General features: G+C 54.2%; 1 protein-coding gene across 1 annotated transcript; it reads left to right on the top strand.

Moving 5' to 3' along the window:
* Positions 1–1025: 1025 nt before the first annotated feature.
* KLHL35 (kelch like family member 35) lies at positions 1026–11959 on the top strand. The gene is made up of 7 exons (XM_032681028.1): positions 1026–1486; positions 3576–4466; positions 5702–5886; positions 6472–6590; positions 7212–7400; positions 8040–8228; positions 8989–11959. The coding sequence occupies exons 2-7, from the start codon at positions 3577–3579 to the stop codon at positions 9175–9177; spliced, it is 1761 nt and encodes a 586-aa protein (XP_032536919.1). The 5' UTR covers positions 1026–1486; position 3576; the 3' UTR covers positions 9178–11959.
* Positions 11960–14702: the final 2743 nt, after the last annotated feature.

The following is a 14702-nucleotide window of genomic DNA, read 5'->3' on the forward strand; positions in this document are numbered from 1 at the left end:
GCTGGAAAAGCCCAGCCATGGTGGGAGCAGCAGCAGCACGAGGCTGAAGGCTGGTGCCTCTTCTCCTGGACTCCCGGTGCAACAACCTCTTCTTGGCTGAACCTCCTGACTGAGTCTCGAGTTCCACGTGAGTACTGACCATATGTGAAACAGGAAACCGAGATGGGGTTTTTTCCCCCCTCTTAAGGCTCTTAATTTTCTCCCTCTCTTCCTTCTGGGCCCTGTTTCTGTCCTAGTTATGTCTCTGCCCTTACTCCTCCTTTTGGCTCTTGTGCTTTTGTCTCTTCTCCTGGAGGATGGTGACAACCCTTTCCATCTGCTGAATGGCTGAGGGGGAGAGGAGGCTGTCCTGACAACGTGGACTCTGTGATCTTAAGGGCTTTTCCCTTTGTCTCAGTGACCTGCTCCTGGTCATCTCCATCTGCCATCCCCGTGCTCCATCCAGCCCCGGGCAGTGCAGCCTGGTAGGGCCAACTCCATCGGGATGGGAGATCCTGAGAGCAAATCCCACAACCCTGAGAGCCCTCTGTGCTGGCTGGGAAACCACAGTCCCTTCCAGGTTGCCAGGGATTCGTATGCAAATGCTGGGAGCAAGCGGGATGCCAGCTTGTGCCTTGCATCCCAGCGATGGGAGAGGGGCGGGAAGAACCCTGCCAGGAAGCACGGAAAGGCAGCTTCACAGGGATGACACGCAGGTTTATTAATATTTCTCTTTTGTCCTGTGTAGAATAATACAGGTTGTTCAAAGCGATGCTGGGCAGGGGAGGAAAGGCTGGGCTGTGCCACCTTAGGGGTGTGACAATCTTCGGCACAAGGGGGAACTCTGTGGAGCTCCCCCAGGGCTGCTTTGATCCCTGCCACGGAGCATTTAAAAATCCACCCAACTGGGATCGAGTTAGAGGGGAGGGTGCGAAAGCCACACGGGGCAAAGCTCCCCTTCTGTCCTCGCCATCCTCGGGGCCATAATTACCTAATTATCACCCGTTAATGAGGGGGATGCAGCTCCTCCCTGACCCGGTCCGCTCCACCAGCCTTTCTGCTCTTCCTTTCAGCCGCGTTTTATTTATCGGCTTTAGTGGCGTTTCCAGCAAGGCGGAATCTCCATGAAATGAATCGTTCCACCTGGACCTCGGTTTGCTCTCCAGATGGCTCGGCCCTCCTAAGCTGCCCCGGGTGCCGTATTTTCCCCGAGCTGGGCTGGCTTTTCCCTGCGTGCCGGCTCCTCCCTGGCTGTCGCTGACAGCTGCGCGGCTCATGCCCCGTAGCAGCTCCCTGGCATGTCATTCAGGAGGAACAAAAGCGGATTTCTCCCCCACCTCCCCGCCAGGGAGGATAAAGGGGATGCTTTTGTGCTTCCCCCCCGCGTTTCTGCGGGAGGGCTGAGCTTTGCCGAGGGGACCCTGCAGGGCTCCAGCGTGGATGGGAGATCTCCGGGAGGGAATTGAGTCTGCGCTGGGTCCCACCTGGAGAGCACAACTTGTGTCAGGTGACGTCGGGCTTTTTAACGCGGGACTTTTTTCTGGCTTGCTAAAAAACTCCCGAAAGCAGCATTTGCTGCTGCGTGGGAACTGGATGCAGAGGGAGGGCAGTGGGGCAAACACACTCCTCTTTGGAGTTGGCAGCGTTTGTCTCGTGGGTAGACAGCGAGGATGTGGGCTGGGGAAGGGCATTTGGATTCACTGCGAGGGGAGAGCGGTGTGACTCTCTCTGAGGAGCTCAGCCTGAGCTGTCCCTTCCCCATGCGTGCCCCTGATGGCTGGGAAATGCGTATGGGTCAGGGAGAAGCGTGGGGATATCCATCTATTTTCCCTGCTCGGCCGGGACCGCGTGTGTCAGCAGGACAACAGAGCGTGCCGAGCTCTCTGCAAAGGCACCTCCGGGGAGCTGCCCTTGGTGGGACTTCCCCAAATCCCTCTGTAATGACTAATTGCAGCTCCGAGCACCCGTCAGGGTGTTTGGAGCCTTCACCCAGTCCCGGGGGGGTTCTGAGGTGTTCAGGTAGGGCTCGTCGTGCTGCTTCGCTGCTCTTCAGGTCTCTGCAGCTCCCTGGAGGCACCGGCAAAGGTGTTTTCCCGCTGCCAGGGTGGGTTCTCAAGGCACAAGGGATATACAGGGATGCTTTCTCGGGCTGGGGTTGGTTGTCCCACACCCCCGCTGCAGGGGCAGCCAGGAGGTGTCCTCTGGAGGAGGGAACCTGAGCACTTTGTGGTCCACGGGCACATGTGGCTGCCCAGGAGATGCAGGTGTAGGAACAGATGAAGGACTAGGGCTAAGACGGGGGTTTAACTCAAAATAAATTCAAGGTGATCCCCCTCGGGGGATGTGCTCCCTGCCCTCCTGCAGGGAGCGTGTGGACTTCACAAAGCCACTGATTTTCTGGTAACTTGTCACCCCAGTGGAGACTTGGGCTCCTGCCAGAGCCTGACTGGGGAGAGAGACTAAGAGCAGAGCCTGAGCCCCGCCCAGATGGGCTCTTTGCTGTCAAAGAGCCTCAGAAAAGCAATGTAAAACGTACCTGGCTGTGGGAGAAGCTGTGAGCAGGAGCTCCACTCTGGCTCAGGGCTGGGTCCTGCTGCTTGTGCCATCAGTGTGAGCTGTGAACTCTTGGAGCTTGAGTGAGAGCAGTCTGCTGTACTTCGTTGCAATCACTTCATGAAGTCGTTCAGGAGATATTAAAAATCATCTGGAGACCACATCAAGCAGAAAGGGACGTCAGATGTAGCATCTGCCCGGGTTTTGGGCAGGTCATGTCGTAGCTACCTTTGGCAAACCTCAGAACCACAGCCTTACCTCTGCATTTTTGCCTGCAGTGTGGGGAAACAGGATGGGTCAAAGTCAAAATACTGCATTGCTCTCGGCTGGGCTGTACTGTGGGGCACCTGAGAGGATGAGGAAATCAGTTACTGACAGCTGGGAGACACCAAAAAGAAAGGAAAGGGTCTTGAGGTGGCAGCACTGCACAGGTTGGGCAAGGCAGCAGCCTTAGAAGGAATTTCTCCTGAAAGCAGCAGTTTGCCTGCAAGGATGGGGCTGGATTGGGAATATCCCAGTGCCCTTGGCTGTGCTGTGGTTTGGAGGAAGTGTTGCTACTGAGGAGGAGTTGTGTGGGGGTGAGGGGGCAGGGTCTGACTAGATTTTGGCTGGATTCTCTACTTCCTCGTGGCACTGAGGAAGGTGCAGAACCATGATGTTGAGCATTGCAGGCAGATGTTTGAACAGTGTGCTGATGTCCTGTCCCTGCTTCCCTGGTTGAACAGTGTCCTGATGTCCTGTCCCTGCTTCCCTGGTTGAACAGTGTGCTGATCTCCCATGTCCTGTCCCTGCTTCCCTGGTTGAACAGTGTGCTGATCTCCCATGTCCTGTCCCTGCTTCCCTGGTTGAACAGTGTGCTGATCTCCCATGTCCTGTCCCTGCTTCCCTGGTTGAACAGTGTGCTGATCTCCTGTCCCTGCTTCCCTGGTTGAACAGTGTGCTGATCTCCTGCCCCTGGTTGAACAGTGTGCTGATCTCCTGTCCCTGTTCCCCTGGTTGAACAGTGTGCTGATCTCCCATCTCCGACCCTTCTTCCCAAGCAGGATGCACCGAGTGATGAAGGAGGAATCCAGTTTCAGGACAAGCAGCCTGGAAAACGTGCCCCGGGACCCAGGCAAGGCCAAGCTGCACATGAAGCTGTGCAGTGGGTCCTGCCACGCCGAGCAAATCCTGCAGACCCTCAACTCCTACCGGCACAGCGGCACCTTCACCGATGTGGTGCTGCTGATCGACGGGCAGGAATTCCCCTGCCACCGTGCCACCCTGTCAGCCAACAGCACCTACTTCAGGGCCATGTTCGGTGGCGACCTCAAGGAAGGCCACGAGGACATCATCAACATCCAGAAGATCTCCGCCTCCACCATGTCCCTCCTCCTGGATTATATGTACGGGGGGAACATCGTCATCCAGGAGGACAACGTCGAGGGCATCTTGGAGCTGTCTGACCTGCTGCAGATCTCCAAGCTCAGGGATGCCTGCGTCACCTTCCTGGAGGGCCAGCTGCACCCGTGCAACTGCCTGGGCATCATGAAGTTCGCCGACTCCTTCTCCATCGCGTCCCTGACGGAGAAGAGCAGGAGGTTCCTGCTGGAGTGTTTTGTGGAGGTGTCGTGCCACGAGGAGTTCCTGGAGATGGGGGTGAAGGAGCTGGTGGGGTACCTGTCCGACGAGCAGCTGGTGGTGCCCAGGGAGGAGGTGGTGTTCGAGGCGGTGATGCGCTGGGTGCGGCACGACGTGCCCGCCAGGAAGGGGGCCCTCAGGGAGCTCCTGGAGCACGTGCGCCTGCCCCTGCTCAGCCCCACCTACTTCCTGGAGAAGGTGGAGATGGACGGGCTCATCCAGGACTCCAAGGAGTGCATTCCCCTCCTGCACGAGGCCCGCAAGTGCTACATCCTGGGGAACGAGGTCAGCTCCCTGCGCTCCAGGCCCCGGAGGTAAAACAGCCCCAGCTTCCATGGCCAGCATGGACCAAGCTGATGGATCTCACAGTCTGATGATTCCTGTAGTTCGTGGTTCTTGGGTTGTTTGTTTTCCTTTTTTTAACTTTTTCCCCCACCAATTGCCTCGCTTTTGGCCTCCTTGCTCCTGAAATGAAGCACTGGAGTTGTTTGCCTGCCTTAAAGGATTCCTGTGGAATTTAATGCACGTGATGCTTTTTGTTTGCATTGTGCTCTTATCACAGCAGTGTCCAATTATCCCATCCAGGGAAGTGTCCAGACTAAGGGCAGGAAGGGGTGTTTTAAGCTCTTTATTTCCATCTGCTTCCCCCGAAGGGCAGAGCACTGGGTTGAGACCTGTTTTCCATTCCCAGCTCTGCCACTGGTCTCCTTTCACCTCTTTGGATCTCTCCCTCACCTTCTCCAGACTATTAAGAGGAAGGCTTGGAGCAATCTCAGCCCTGCTGGCCATCAGCACGGTGCTTAACTCAAAGGCATTGCTGCAGGGTCAGGAATTAGTATCCGGGGGGGAAAAGCAGTTACTGCCGTGGGACCCACCTAGGCATGCCCAAATTGTTATGTTTTTTTCTGTCCATTGATTTACTGATGAACAACCAGAAGGTAAAGAGATGCTGGCCCAGGCAGCTTTGGTCTGTAGGGAATTGTCTCAGCCTGCACAAAGCATGGAGGAGCTGAGGATTGGACCAAGCCTTTCAAATCCTCTTTCATCCTCCTCCTTCCTGGCCCCTCCCTTCTCGCAGAGAGGTTCTTTTCTCACCACCTCCTACTTGGCAGGACTTGCCTTCCCCTGCCGTCTGTCTCGTCTGCTCGCTGCTATTAGGGCTGGAAAGGGAGAGAGATTTCCTGGAAGCACTTCTCTCTCCAGGCAGAAAGCTCGCCCCAGGCAGGCTGCCAGGAGTGGCTTTGCACACTCCTGAGGATTATTGGGTCTGACTGTGCTGGAAGGGGGAGGGGGAATGGCAGGAGCCAGTGTCACTGTGGGCTTGTAGAGGTCATTCCCACTTCCCTTCCCTGTGCACTCTGGAGCTTTTCCCACCCGAGCTGCGAGGTGCCTTTGATCTGATGGTGCAGGGGTGAAATGATTTGCCCAGCAGATCAGTAGCTGAAGCAGCAGAGGGCTTTGCCTTCCCTGGGATGTCCCAAATAGGACGGGAGGGATGCTGGAAAGGAGTGGCCTGGCCCAGCACTCACCCCTGCCCTTCCTGGTGCAGGTTCATGGAGCTGGCAGAGGTCATCGTGGTCATTGGGGGCTGTGACAAGAAGGGTCTCCTGAAGCTGCCCTTCACAGACCTGTACCACCCCAAGAGCAGGCAGTGGACAGCCCTCTCCAGCGTGCCCGGGTACACCAAGTCAGAGTTTGCTGCCTGCACACTGAAGAATGACGTGTACATCTCAGGTGAGAAAGCCTGGTGGGCTTCCTGGGGCCAGGTGGTCCCTTCCTGGGGACAAAGAACAGCACAAACTCTGCTTGGACAGGCACTCCTTAGGTCTGTTCACCAGGAGTCCTTCACGTGTGTCCCAGCTTTGGAGCAAAATCACTTCTCGGTGAAGGTTATCCTTGGGTGGTTTGGATTTTTCTGTCCCAAGGAATAGTTTCACTTTTGAGGGGGCAGGATGGCAGTGTTAAAAACCCCTTCCCTTCTGATGGGCATCTGTCAAGAGTGTCCAGCTGTGGAATGAGCTGGTTTTGGTGGGTGCTGTCAGAAGGGGTTTCCTAAAACATCCGAGTCCCTGCCTGTCCCTCAGTTGAAATACAGTGACTGTCAGATGAGTTCTGTGAGAGGGATGGAACAGTGTAACAGGGCCTTGAATACCAGGCAGAACCTCCCTTGGGAAGCTGGGTTTACATGGCCATAACCCCACAACCACGTTCTGGCCATGGCTGCTCCATTGCCTGGGGGAGCTGTGCAGTGCTGTGGTGCAGGGAGGTGATGGGGCTGTCCTTGGGATCGCACCAGCCCTCCATCCCTCTGCTTTCCAGGAGGGCACATCAGCAGCAGTGATGTCTGGGTGCTGAGCTCCCAGCTGAACGTCTGGATCAAGGTGGCCTGTCTGCAGAAGGGCCGGTGGAGGCACAAGATGGCAACGCTCCAGGGCAAGGTGAGCAACGGCCTGGATTTGGGAAGGAGCCACGTGGAGCACTGTCCCCACTTCTCCTGCTGCCCTGGACAACGAGGAACTGTCAGCGTTTGTATTCAGGGTCATCATGAGGGTGGGGAGGCCCTGGCACAGGTTGCCCAAAGAAGCTGTGGCTGCCCCATCCCTGGAAGTGTCCAAGGCCAGGTTGGATGGGGCTTGGAGCAACCTGGGATAGGGGAAAGTGTCCCTGCCCATGGCAGGGGGTGGGACTGGATGACCTTTAATATCCCTTCCAACCCAAGCCATTCTGCCATTCTGTGACTCATTTAGAGATGGTTTTGATGGGAGCACAACTGGGCCATAGCCAAGATGTCACTGTTTCAGAAACAGCCCCACATGAAGTTGTGTCAGTAAGATCCACTGTGGGACGGTGCCACACTTCTGCAGGCAGCCGTGTGAAGTCTTTGGGTGAAACCTGTGCAGTGTGGGGTGTTTCATGGCATGGTTTGTGTGGGGAGGGACCTTCAGAGGTGTTACTGTGGCTCTGTCACTCTGGCCAAGTCCTCCCCTCCCCTCACACACCCCATGAGAGGGTAGCCTCCAGGAGTTCCTAATCCCCTTGCTGTGCTCCTTTTGTGGCAGATCTACGCCGTGGGGGGCTTCGATGGCTTCTACCGCCTCTCCAGCGTGGAGTGCTACGACACCTTCTCCAACAGCTGGTCCAGCTTGGCCCCGCTGCCCCAGGCTGTGAGCTCGGCCGCCGTGGTGTCCTGCCTCAACAGGCTCTACGTGCTGGGAGGGGCTGTGGACGACACCTCCAACACGGACAAGGTATTGCTGGGCCATCAGGGATGGGCAGAGACCTGAAAAACAAGGTTTGGCAGGGAACCTGGAGGGAAACGGGGTTGTCCCTGAGTTACAAGAGTGCCTTTTTGGGTTTTTTTGAAGACTGATGGAAGCTCTGTTACAATAAGATGAGAAGTCATGAAGTGAAACAGAAGCCAGTGAGACTTGGGGACCAGAGAGGGAAGGTGTCAGGAGGTGACAGTGTATTAGATGTGCTTTCTGTAGAGCCTGGTCAGCCCTGAGACATTACTGGAACAAACCCTCCACACCGTGGGTGTTCACTTCAGATCAGCAGCAACACTCTCCTCGTGCCTGGCCGTGCATCTACAAGGCAGACACGATGCTTCTGGTCTCCTGAGCTGCAGGACGAGCTGTCAGTGCATCTTATCTCCATCTCCAAATGCTGCCTGGGTCAAGCACAGCCACCCTGGGGCTTGCAGTTTGTCTGGGACACTGGAGTGCAGGAGGGAATGCCAGAACCCCTCGTGGCTTTGCTCACCCCTCCGGGGGGTTGGAGCTCCCACCCGTGTTTCTGTCCCCATGCACTTTTATTTCCAGTGAAGGGCAGCTTCCCCCAAGCAGGGGGATGCGGGGAATTCATGTTCCCTGTGTCTCCCCTCCCAGGTCCAGTGTTACGATCCAAAGGATGACAAGTGGACGCTCTTGTCTCCCACCCCATTTTACCAGAGGTGCATCAGTGCTGTCTGCTTGGACAACATCATTTATGTTGTGGGTGGGCTCCTCAGCAAGATCTTCAGCTATGATCCCAGGAAGGACAGCTGGAGAGAAGTGGCCACCCTCCCTGGGCCTCTGGTAAGGAAGAGCTTTAGGAAAGAAGCTCTGGGTCTTCTCTCTCTCTCTAGAATCGTGGCCATCTGTGCTTTGCGGGGGTTGAAGGCAGGGCAAACACACTGTGGGTTTGGCTCTGAGCACATGGACGTGGCCTGTGCAGAGCAAATTAAGCACATATCCTTCCCATCAGTGTCCACACTGCTTGGAGGAGCTCTCCCACAGCAAACCCAAGTTTTCCTGGGAAGCTGGGTCTACACCACCTATTAATGCCAGAGGAGTTGATCTCTAGGGAGGAACCATTGATGTTGAGGACCGTTCTCCACATCATCTGTTTCAGTGGGAGGGTTACACTGCTCTGCTCTGCTCTGTGCTGGTGGTTGTGTATCCTGCTTTATTGCCACCACAGTTTGGCACTCACAGCCCTGCTGCAGTGTGAGTTGTGGCACAGGGAGGAGGGATGGTGGGACACAGCTTGTGATCTGAATTAAAACGCCAGGAAAGCACCTTTACAGGTGGCTTTCCCAGGGAGGCACGGCCTGGCTCCCTGTGCCCTCGGTGTTCCTGAGGGACCGCCAGAGACAGCAACAGCCCCATCACCGGCTGGAGGCATTTCCAGTGCCTAAACTCTGACAGAAACAGTGAGAGTGCAGCCCCTCCAGAGCCAGACATCAGTCACCCTTCCTGCCGGGCAGGGCAGAGTTGGGCCATTGCAGCGACTCAACGCCCTGCTCAGCTGCCTGGAGCTGGAGGCCTGATTCTCAGCTTTCCTCGTGCTTTCCAGGAGAGCTGTGGCCTGACGGTGTGTGGAGGGAAGATCTACATCCTGGGTGGCCGGGACGAGACCGGGGAGGGCACGGACAAGGCGTTCACGTTCGACCCGGCGACGGGGCTGGTGGAGCCGCAGCCGCCGCTGCAGCGCTGCACCAGCTACCACGGCTGTGTGACCATCCTGCAGCGCAGGGACAGGTGACCACGGGGCTCCCCTGCACCCAGAGCCTCCCCTGGAGCCTCCCAGCACGTGGCAACAGCAGCCCCTGCAGAGGAGGTGCTCCCCCGGCCCCCGAGCAGCCCCGGGTTTGTTTTTCCCGGCCCCGCGACGGTGCCGAAGGATTTGATGCTGGTCCAGGCGAGAGGATGGAAGGGTCCTGGGCCGGGTGAAGTTGCATCACAGACCTTGCCACTGCGGCCCCTGGGGCTGCTGAATTTGACCTTTGCTTAGGTTTTCCTGGCTGTAGATGAAAACCTTCTGCTGCGTTTGCGACAGAGGTTTGCTGTCCTGAAAGGACGTGTGTTTGCTGCTCTCTGATGCCCAGAAGTGTTGCTGTAACAGTTACAGCTCCAGGATCCAATCCTTTGGCTAAAAGCTGTCAGGTATTTGTGCATTTATTACAGAACCCTGTGCCAAACCCCAGTGGGGACCTAAATGCTCCTTAACATCCATGAACAGAGAGCTGGGATTGGGACTTCAAAGTTGATAATCCCAAGAAAATCACTCCACTAAATCCCAAATAGTTCCAGCTCTGACTCTGCATAGGCTGTGTGAGGGTCTGTGCCCCCAAAGCACAGAGTGCTGTCTCTTTTCATACGTGTTTTGTGGTTGGACTGCTGTGTCTCTCACAGAGTGGACAAGTGAATCCTGCAGCCAAGAGCTCCTCCTTCAGAGAGGAGAAGGAGGGGGAATATTAAAGTGTAGGAATTAAGCATGAAGACCTGAAGCATGGTAGCCACAGAACCATCTCATTTTGGCTCTAGAGTATGTAGCAAATCATAAAATAAACTCCATATTTACCAGCCTGGGGTCCCTGGGAGCCTCAGAGTGCAGCTCATTTGGAGGATGTTTGATGGCACAGCCTGCATTGCTCCAAGCTGCCCTCAGGCTTGGAAATGCCCCTGAGCATGTTTGATTTGGTAGGATAACTGTAGTTTTTGGTGTTGGTGTCTTTAGTCTGTGCCTGGAACTGGTAATTTCTGGTGGCTCCATGTAAATGCTCACGTTGTTCAATTAGGGGCTGAATTGCTGCCAAATGTAGAGTGAGGGCTCTTAAAAACTCCCCTGCCTTGGACACTGTGGGGTGCACCCCTCCACAGCAGGCTGCTGGCTGGCTGCTGTGCTGTCTGCACCTTCCCTTCCTCACCCCAATTCCTCCTGAAGCAGAGGAAATGACTGTGGCCACTGGGCCAGCTATTCCCCTTTGATTGTCCCAAACCTGCTGGTTCTGCCTGCTTCTCCCCGTGCTCACCACTAAACCAAGGGCCACATCCACATGTTTTCTGAATGCTCCCAGGGATGGTGACTCCACCACCTCCCTGGGCAGCCCCTTACAATGCTTCAAAACCCTTCCCATGACATTTTTCCTCCCCCTAGTATCTAATCGAACCCTCCCCTGGCACAACTTGATGTTATTTCCTCGAGGATTTCCTCAGAGGAGATTCCACGCTGGTAGAGGTTGTTCCCACGAAGAGAGAAAAGGAAATTCTTGCTCGTAAAAGGCAATTTTATTTGCAATCAAATTGCATCCACATTTGGGTCTTTAATGGGAACAGAGATTCCAAGAGGATGAGCCTGCCCAGGGCAGGCACTGAGGAAAGTCTGATCTGCTGAGGAAGTTGAGCACTGTGGGGAATCCCTTGTAAAAGGGATGGTCCTCCTGCCAAAGGTAAGCCTGAGGAATGTGGAATGGGGCTGGGAACACAGGTGATCTTGCCTGGCTGCTGGTGGTTCTTTGTGCTCCTGCTCTTGAGCACAGGAATATATTTGGACATAGCAACAGCCTTGAAAGGAAAAAGGAGGAGTTTTCCAGTTGCATTTCCAACTTCTCTCTCCACAGTCTTCCCTGATTTTCCTAATGCCTCCTCCCGGGAGTGTCTTGCTGTACTTCCCACCTTACTCCTGCAGGAGTGAGCACACTCCAAAGGGTGGAGCATGTTCCTGTCAGCTTTCCCACGTGCTTTTGCCATGTGTGGTGTGTTGCCATAGGTGGGACACAGTGCTGGAAGTTGTGGCACAGACACTGAAACATTTGCCTAGCTCCTGGTCCTGCTATTTATTGTACCCCTGAATTGTGTTTTGTGGGGGCTGTGGGTGTGTGAAGGGGAGGGGTAGGGAAGGGATTCAACTTGCTTTTATTTAGAAATAAATATTCACCTTGACTCCCAGCTGCTTTTTGCTTCAGGGAATTCATTTGTGCCTATGGCATTCCAGAAACGTATTGTTGATGGAGCATCACAGGAGCTTTGGGAACAGTGTCCTTGAGGTGTCCCAGCCTTTGTCTGGGGTACCTAAATCCTCACTGTGAGCAAGCAGAAAGTTCAAGGCACTGCTGTTTGTCTGCAGAGAGTGATATCTTTTAACTATTCCACGGAATCACGGCCGAGTAAGTAGGGAAGGTGTTTGGATCATTCAAACTCTGCTAAGGATGGGGAAAATTGGACTTGTGTTTTGGCATGATGGAAAGAGGAACCGAAAAACCGTTTGCCTTGGCTGTTTCTTGCTCTGCCTTGGTGTGGCAGAAGGACACAGAGCATGGAACTGCCCAGCACCACAACATGCTTCACATCCCAGGAGGACTTTCCTCAGCCCACATGTGAAGCATCTCCTGGTTGTCTTCCCAGGAATACCCAGACTTGCTGTGGGAGCTCTGCATGGCAAAAGATGTAGAAAGAAGTAGTGATCACCTGCAAAGCATGAGCAGTAGGCTCAGCTTTACGTGTTTAAGCTTTGAGAAACAAAATAAATTACTTTTTTCTTTGCACTCCGACTGTCAGTCGCTTCCAGTGGTACCCAAACCACCCCTTCCTCCCCATCCCTGGGGTTTTCCTGCTGCCTGTCTCAGCAGCAGGGTTTGGGCATGTTTGCGTTATGGATGGGAGCCAGGGGGAAGAAAAAGCTTTTTGTGAACAAACCACACGGGTGGTGTAGGCAGCAAGATCTTCAGGGCCTGATACCATTTGTCCATGACACAAAACCCAGAAGAATTATAAATAACCAGGCAGACAGGGCTGCTGGGGGAAGCAAGTGGAACTGCTTGTAGTAAACAAGGCACAAATGGCCTTTTCCATCCTTTCCCATGACTGCTTGCACCCCTCAGAAAGTCCATGTAACCCTCAGAGGTAGAAACTGGAGCCTTCTCCACAGTCGGGAGGGAAAAGGGACTCCTCTAAAGAGTGAGCCAGGGAATCCCAGAAGGTTCAGGTTGGAAGGAACCTTAAAAACCATCCAGTCCCAACCCCTGCCATGGGCAGGGACACCTCCCACTAGCCCAGGTTGCTCCAACCTGGCCTTGGACACTGCCAGGGATCCAGGGGCAGCCACAGCTTCTCTGGGCAACCTCTGCCAGGGCCTCCCCACCCTCCCAGGGAGGAATTCCTTCCCAATATCCCACCTAACCCTGCCCTCTGGCAGTGGGAGGCCATTCCCTCCTTGTCCTACCACTTTCTACCTGTGTAAACATCCCTGTGCTCCATCCCCTGGGGAGGTGGCAGCTCCTTTGCCCCGGGCTGCCCAGCTGGCAGGAGATGATATCACCCGGGGCAGGAGGGCAGGGCTGCAGGACCCAGCTGAAGGGATGAGCTGGAGCTGATTAATTCAGATTAAGGGCCATAACAGCCAGCTGGGAGCTGGTGGGCAGAGATAAAAGCAGTCTCACTGGCTGTCCCTCTGGGTTTAAATATCCCCAGGAGAAGGAAGGGGAGGAGGGAACTGTTGGCAGATTTATTGCAAGGCTGATGTTTGCAAGATTTATTTCCTATTAAATTCAAATCATGGTAGGACCAGCAGGGACCTTGAGACCCAGTCCTTGGCTTGAACACTGGGCATTGACAGTCTGAGCAGGGTCTAACACTGGACACTGATGGTCTAAGCAGGGTCTAACACTGGTCACAGTCTAAGCAGGGTCTAACACTGATTATTGATGGTCTAAGCAGGGTCTAACACTGGTTATTGATGGTCTAAGTAGGGTCTAACACTGGTTATTGATGGTCTAAGCAGGGTCTAACACTGGTCACAGTCTAAGCAGGGTCTAACACTGGTCACAGTCTAAGCAGGGTCTAACACTGGTCACAGTCTAAGCAGGGTCTAACACTGGTTATTGATGATCTAAGAAGGGTCTAACACTGGTTATTGATGATCTAAGCAGGGTCTAACACTGGTTATTGACAGTCTGAGCAGGGTCTAACACTGGTCACAGTCGGGGGGGGTCTAACACTGGTTATTGATGGTCTGAGTGGGGTCTAACTGGTTATTGATGGTCTGAGGGGGTCTAACACTGGTTATTGATGGTCTAAGTGGAGTCTAGCACCGATCACTGACAGTCTGAGCAGGGTCTAACATTGGTTATTGATGGTCTGAGTGGGGTCTAACCCTGGTTATTGATGGTCTGAGTGGGGTCTAACCCTGGTTATTGATGGTCTAAGGGGGGTCTAACACTGCTTATTAATGGTCTGAGCAGAGTCACTGGCAGTCTGAGGGGGTCTAACACTGGTTATTGATGGTTTGAGGGGGTCTAACACTGATTATTGATGACCTGAGCAGGATCTAACGCTGGTCACTGACAGTCTGAGGGGTCTCTCTGCTCAGTTCCCATCACGGTCAGCAGAAGGGGCCCTCAGAGGCAGGGCTGGACCGTGGCCAGCAGCCTTTGTGCTCCATGCCCTGGGGACAGAGCCTGTTTGTGGTGTTTTCAGTGCTCCTCTGAGCCCCCCAGAGCAGACTGGCAGCCCCTGTGTGCAGGACCCACCCCAGCACCACAAAACAGGGGATCCTGCCCACCCAAACTGCTCGGGCAGCTCCGTCCTCCACGTGGGAAAGGGATGATCAAAGAGCAGGAAAAAGCCCAGAGCGGATGCCAAAAGCAGGAGCTGGATGGAAAGGCTGAAGAGGAGGGGGAAATCCAGGATGTGGAGCTAAGCAGAGGTGATTCTTTGTGCTGAAGTACAATAAAGTTATATAAGAGCTGAACTGTGGTTGCCCCAGTGTTTAATTGGGTCTCCCCATCTCAGCACATGCTGGAATCTGCTTTGCTCCTTTTAACACTCCTGTGGCCCAGGGGAGAGGAGGCACTGGAAGCAGGAGAGGTGCACGAAGACCCAGCTCTGCAAAGTATTTCTCCAGTCACTGTGGCCAGAGAAAGGCCATGGTGACTTCTCCAAGGACTCAGGTAGGAAGCAGAGGTAGGGGCAAGTCTCCCCACCTGACTTAAAGTACTTTACAGAGCTACTAGTGTAAAACTCTGTGGTCAATAAGGAACTCTGGCTCACCTGCTCGTGACACTTTTCTCTCCCTTTCTCTGAACGTGGAAATGTGAATAACCTCTTCTTGGTACCTTACTTATCCACTAAAAATATACCTTTAGAGTCAAATGTAACCAAAAACAATGGCAAAAAATTCCATTTTCTTTTTCTGCCCTTATGGTCGATGACAATTAAAAAAAAAAAAACAACACAGATTTTTAACAAATATTTCCTTAATCTCTCCCACAGTTTTTAAAATGTCACAGT

Source organism: Chiroxiphia lanceolata, chromosome 2 (assembly GCF_009829145.1).
Source record: "Chiroxiphia lanceolata isolate bChiLan1 chromosome 2, bChiLan1.pri, whole genome shotgun sequence".
NCBI lineage: Eukaryota > Metazoa > Chordata > Aves > Passeriformes > Pipridae > Chiroxiphia > Chiroxiphia lanceolata.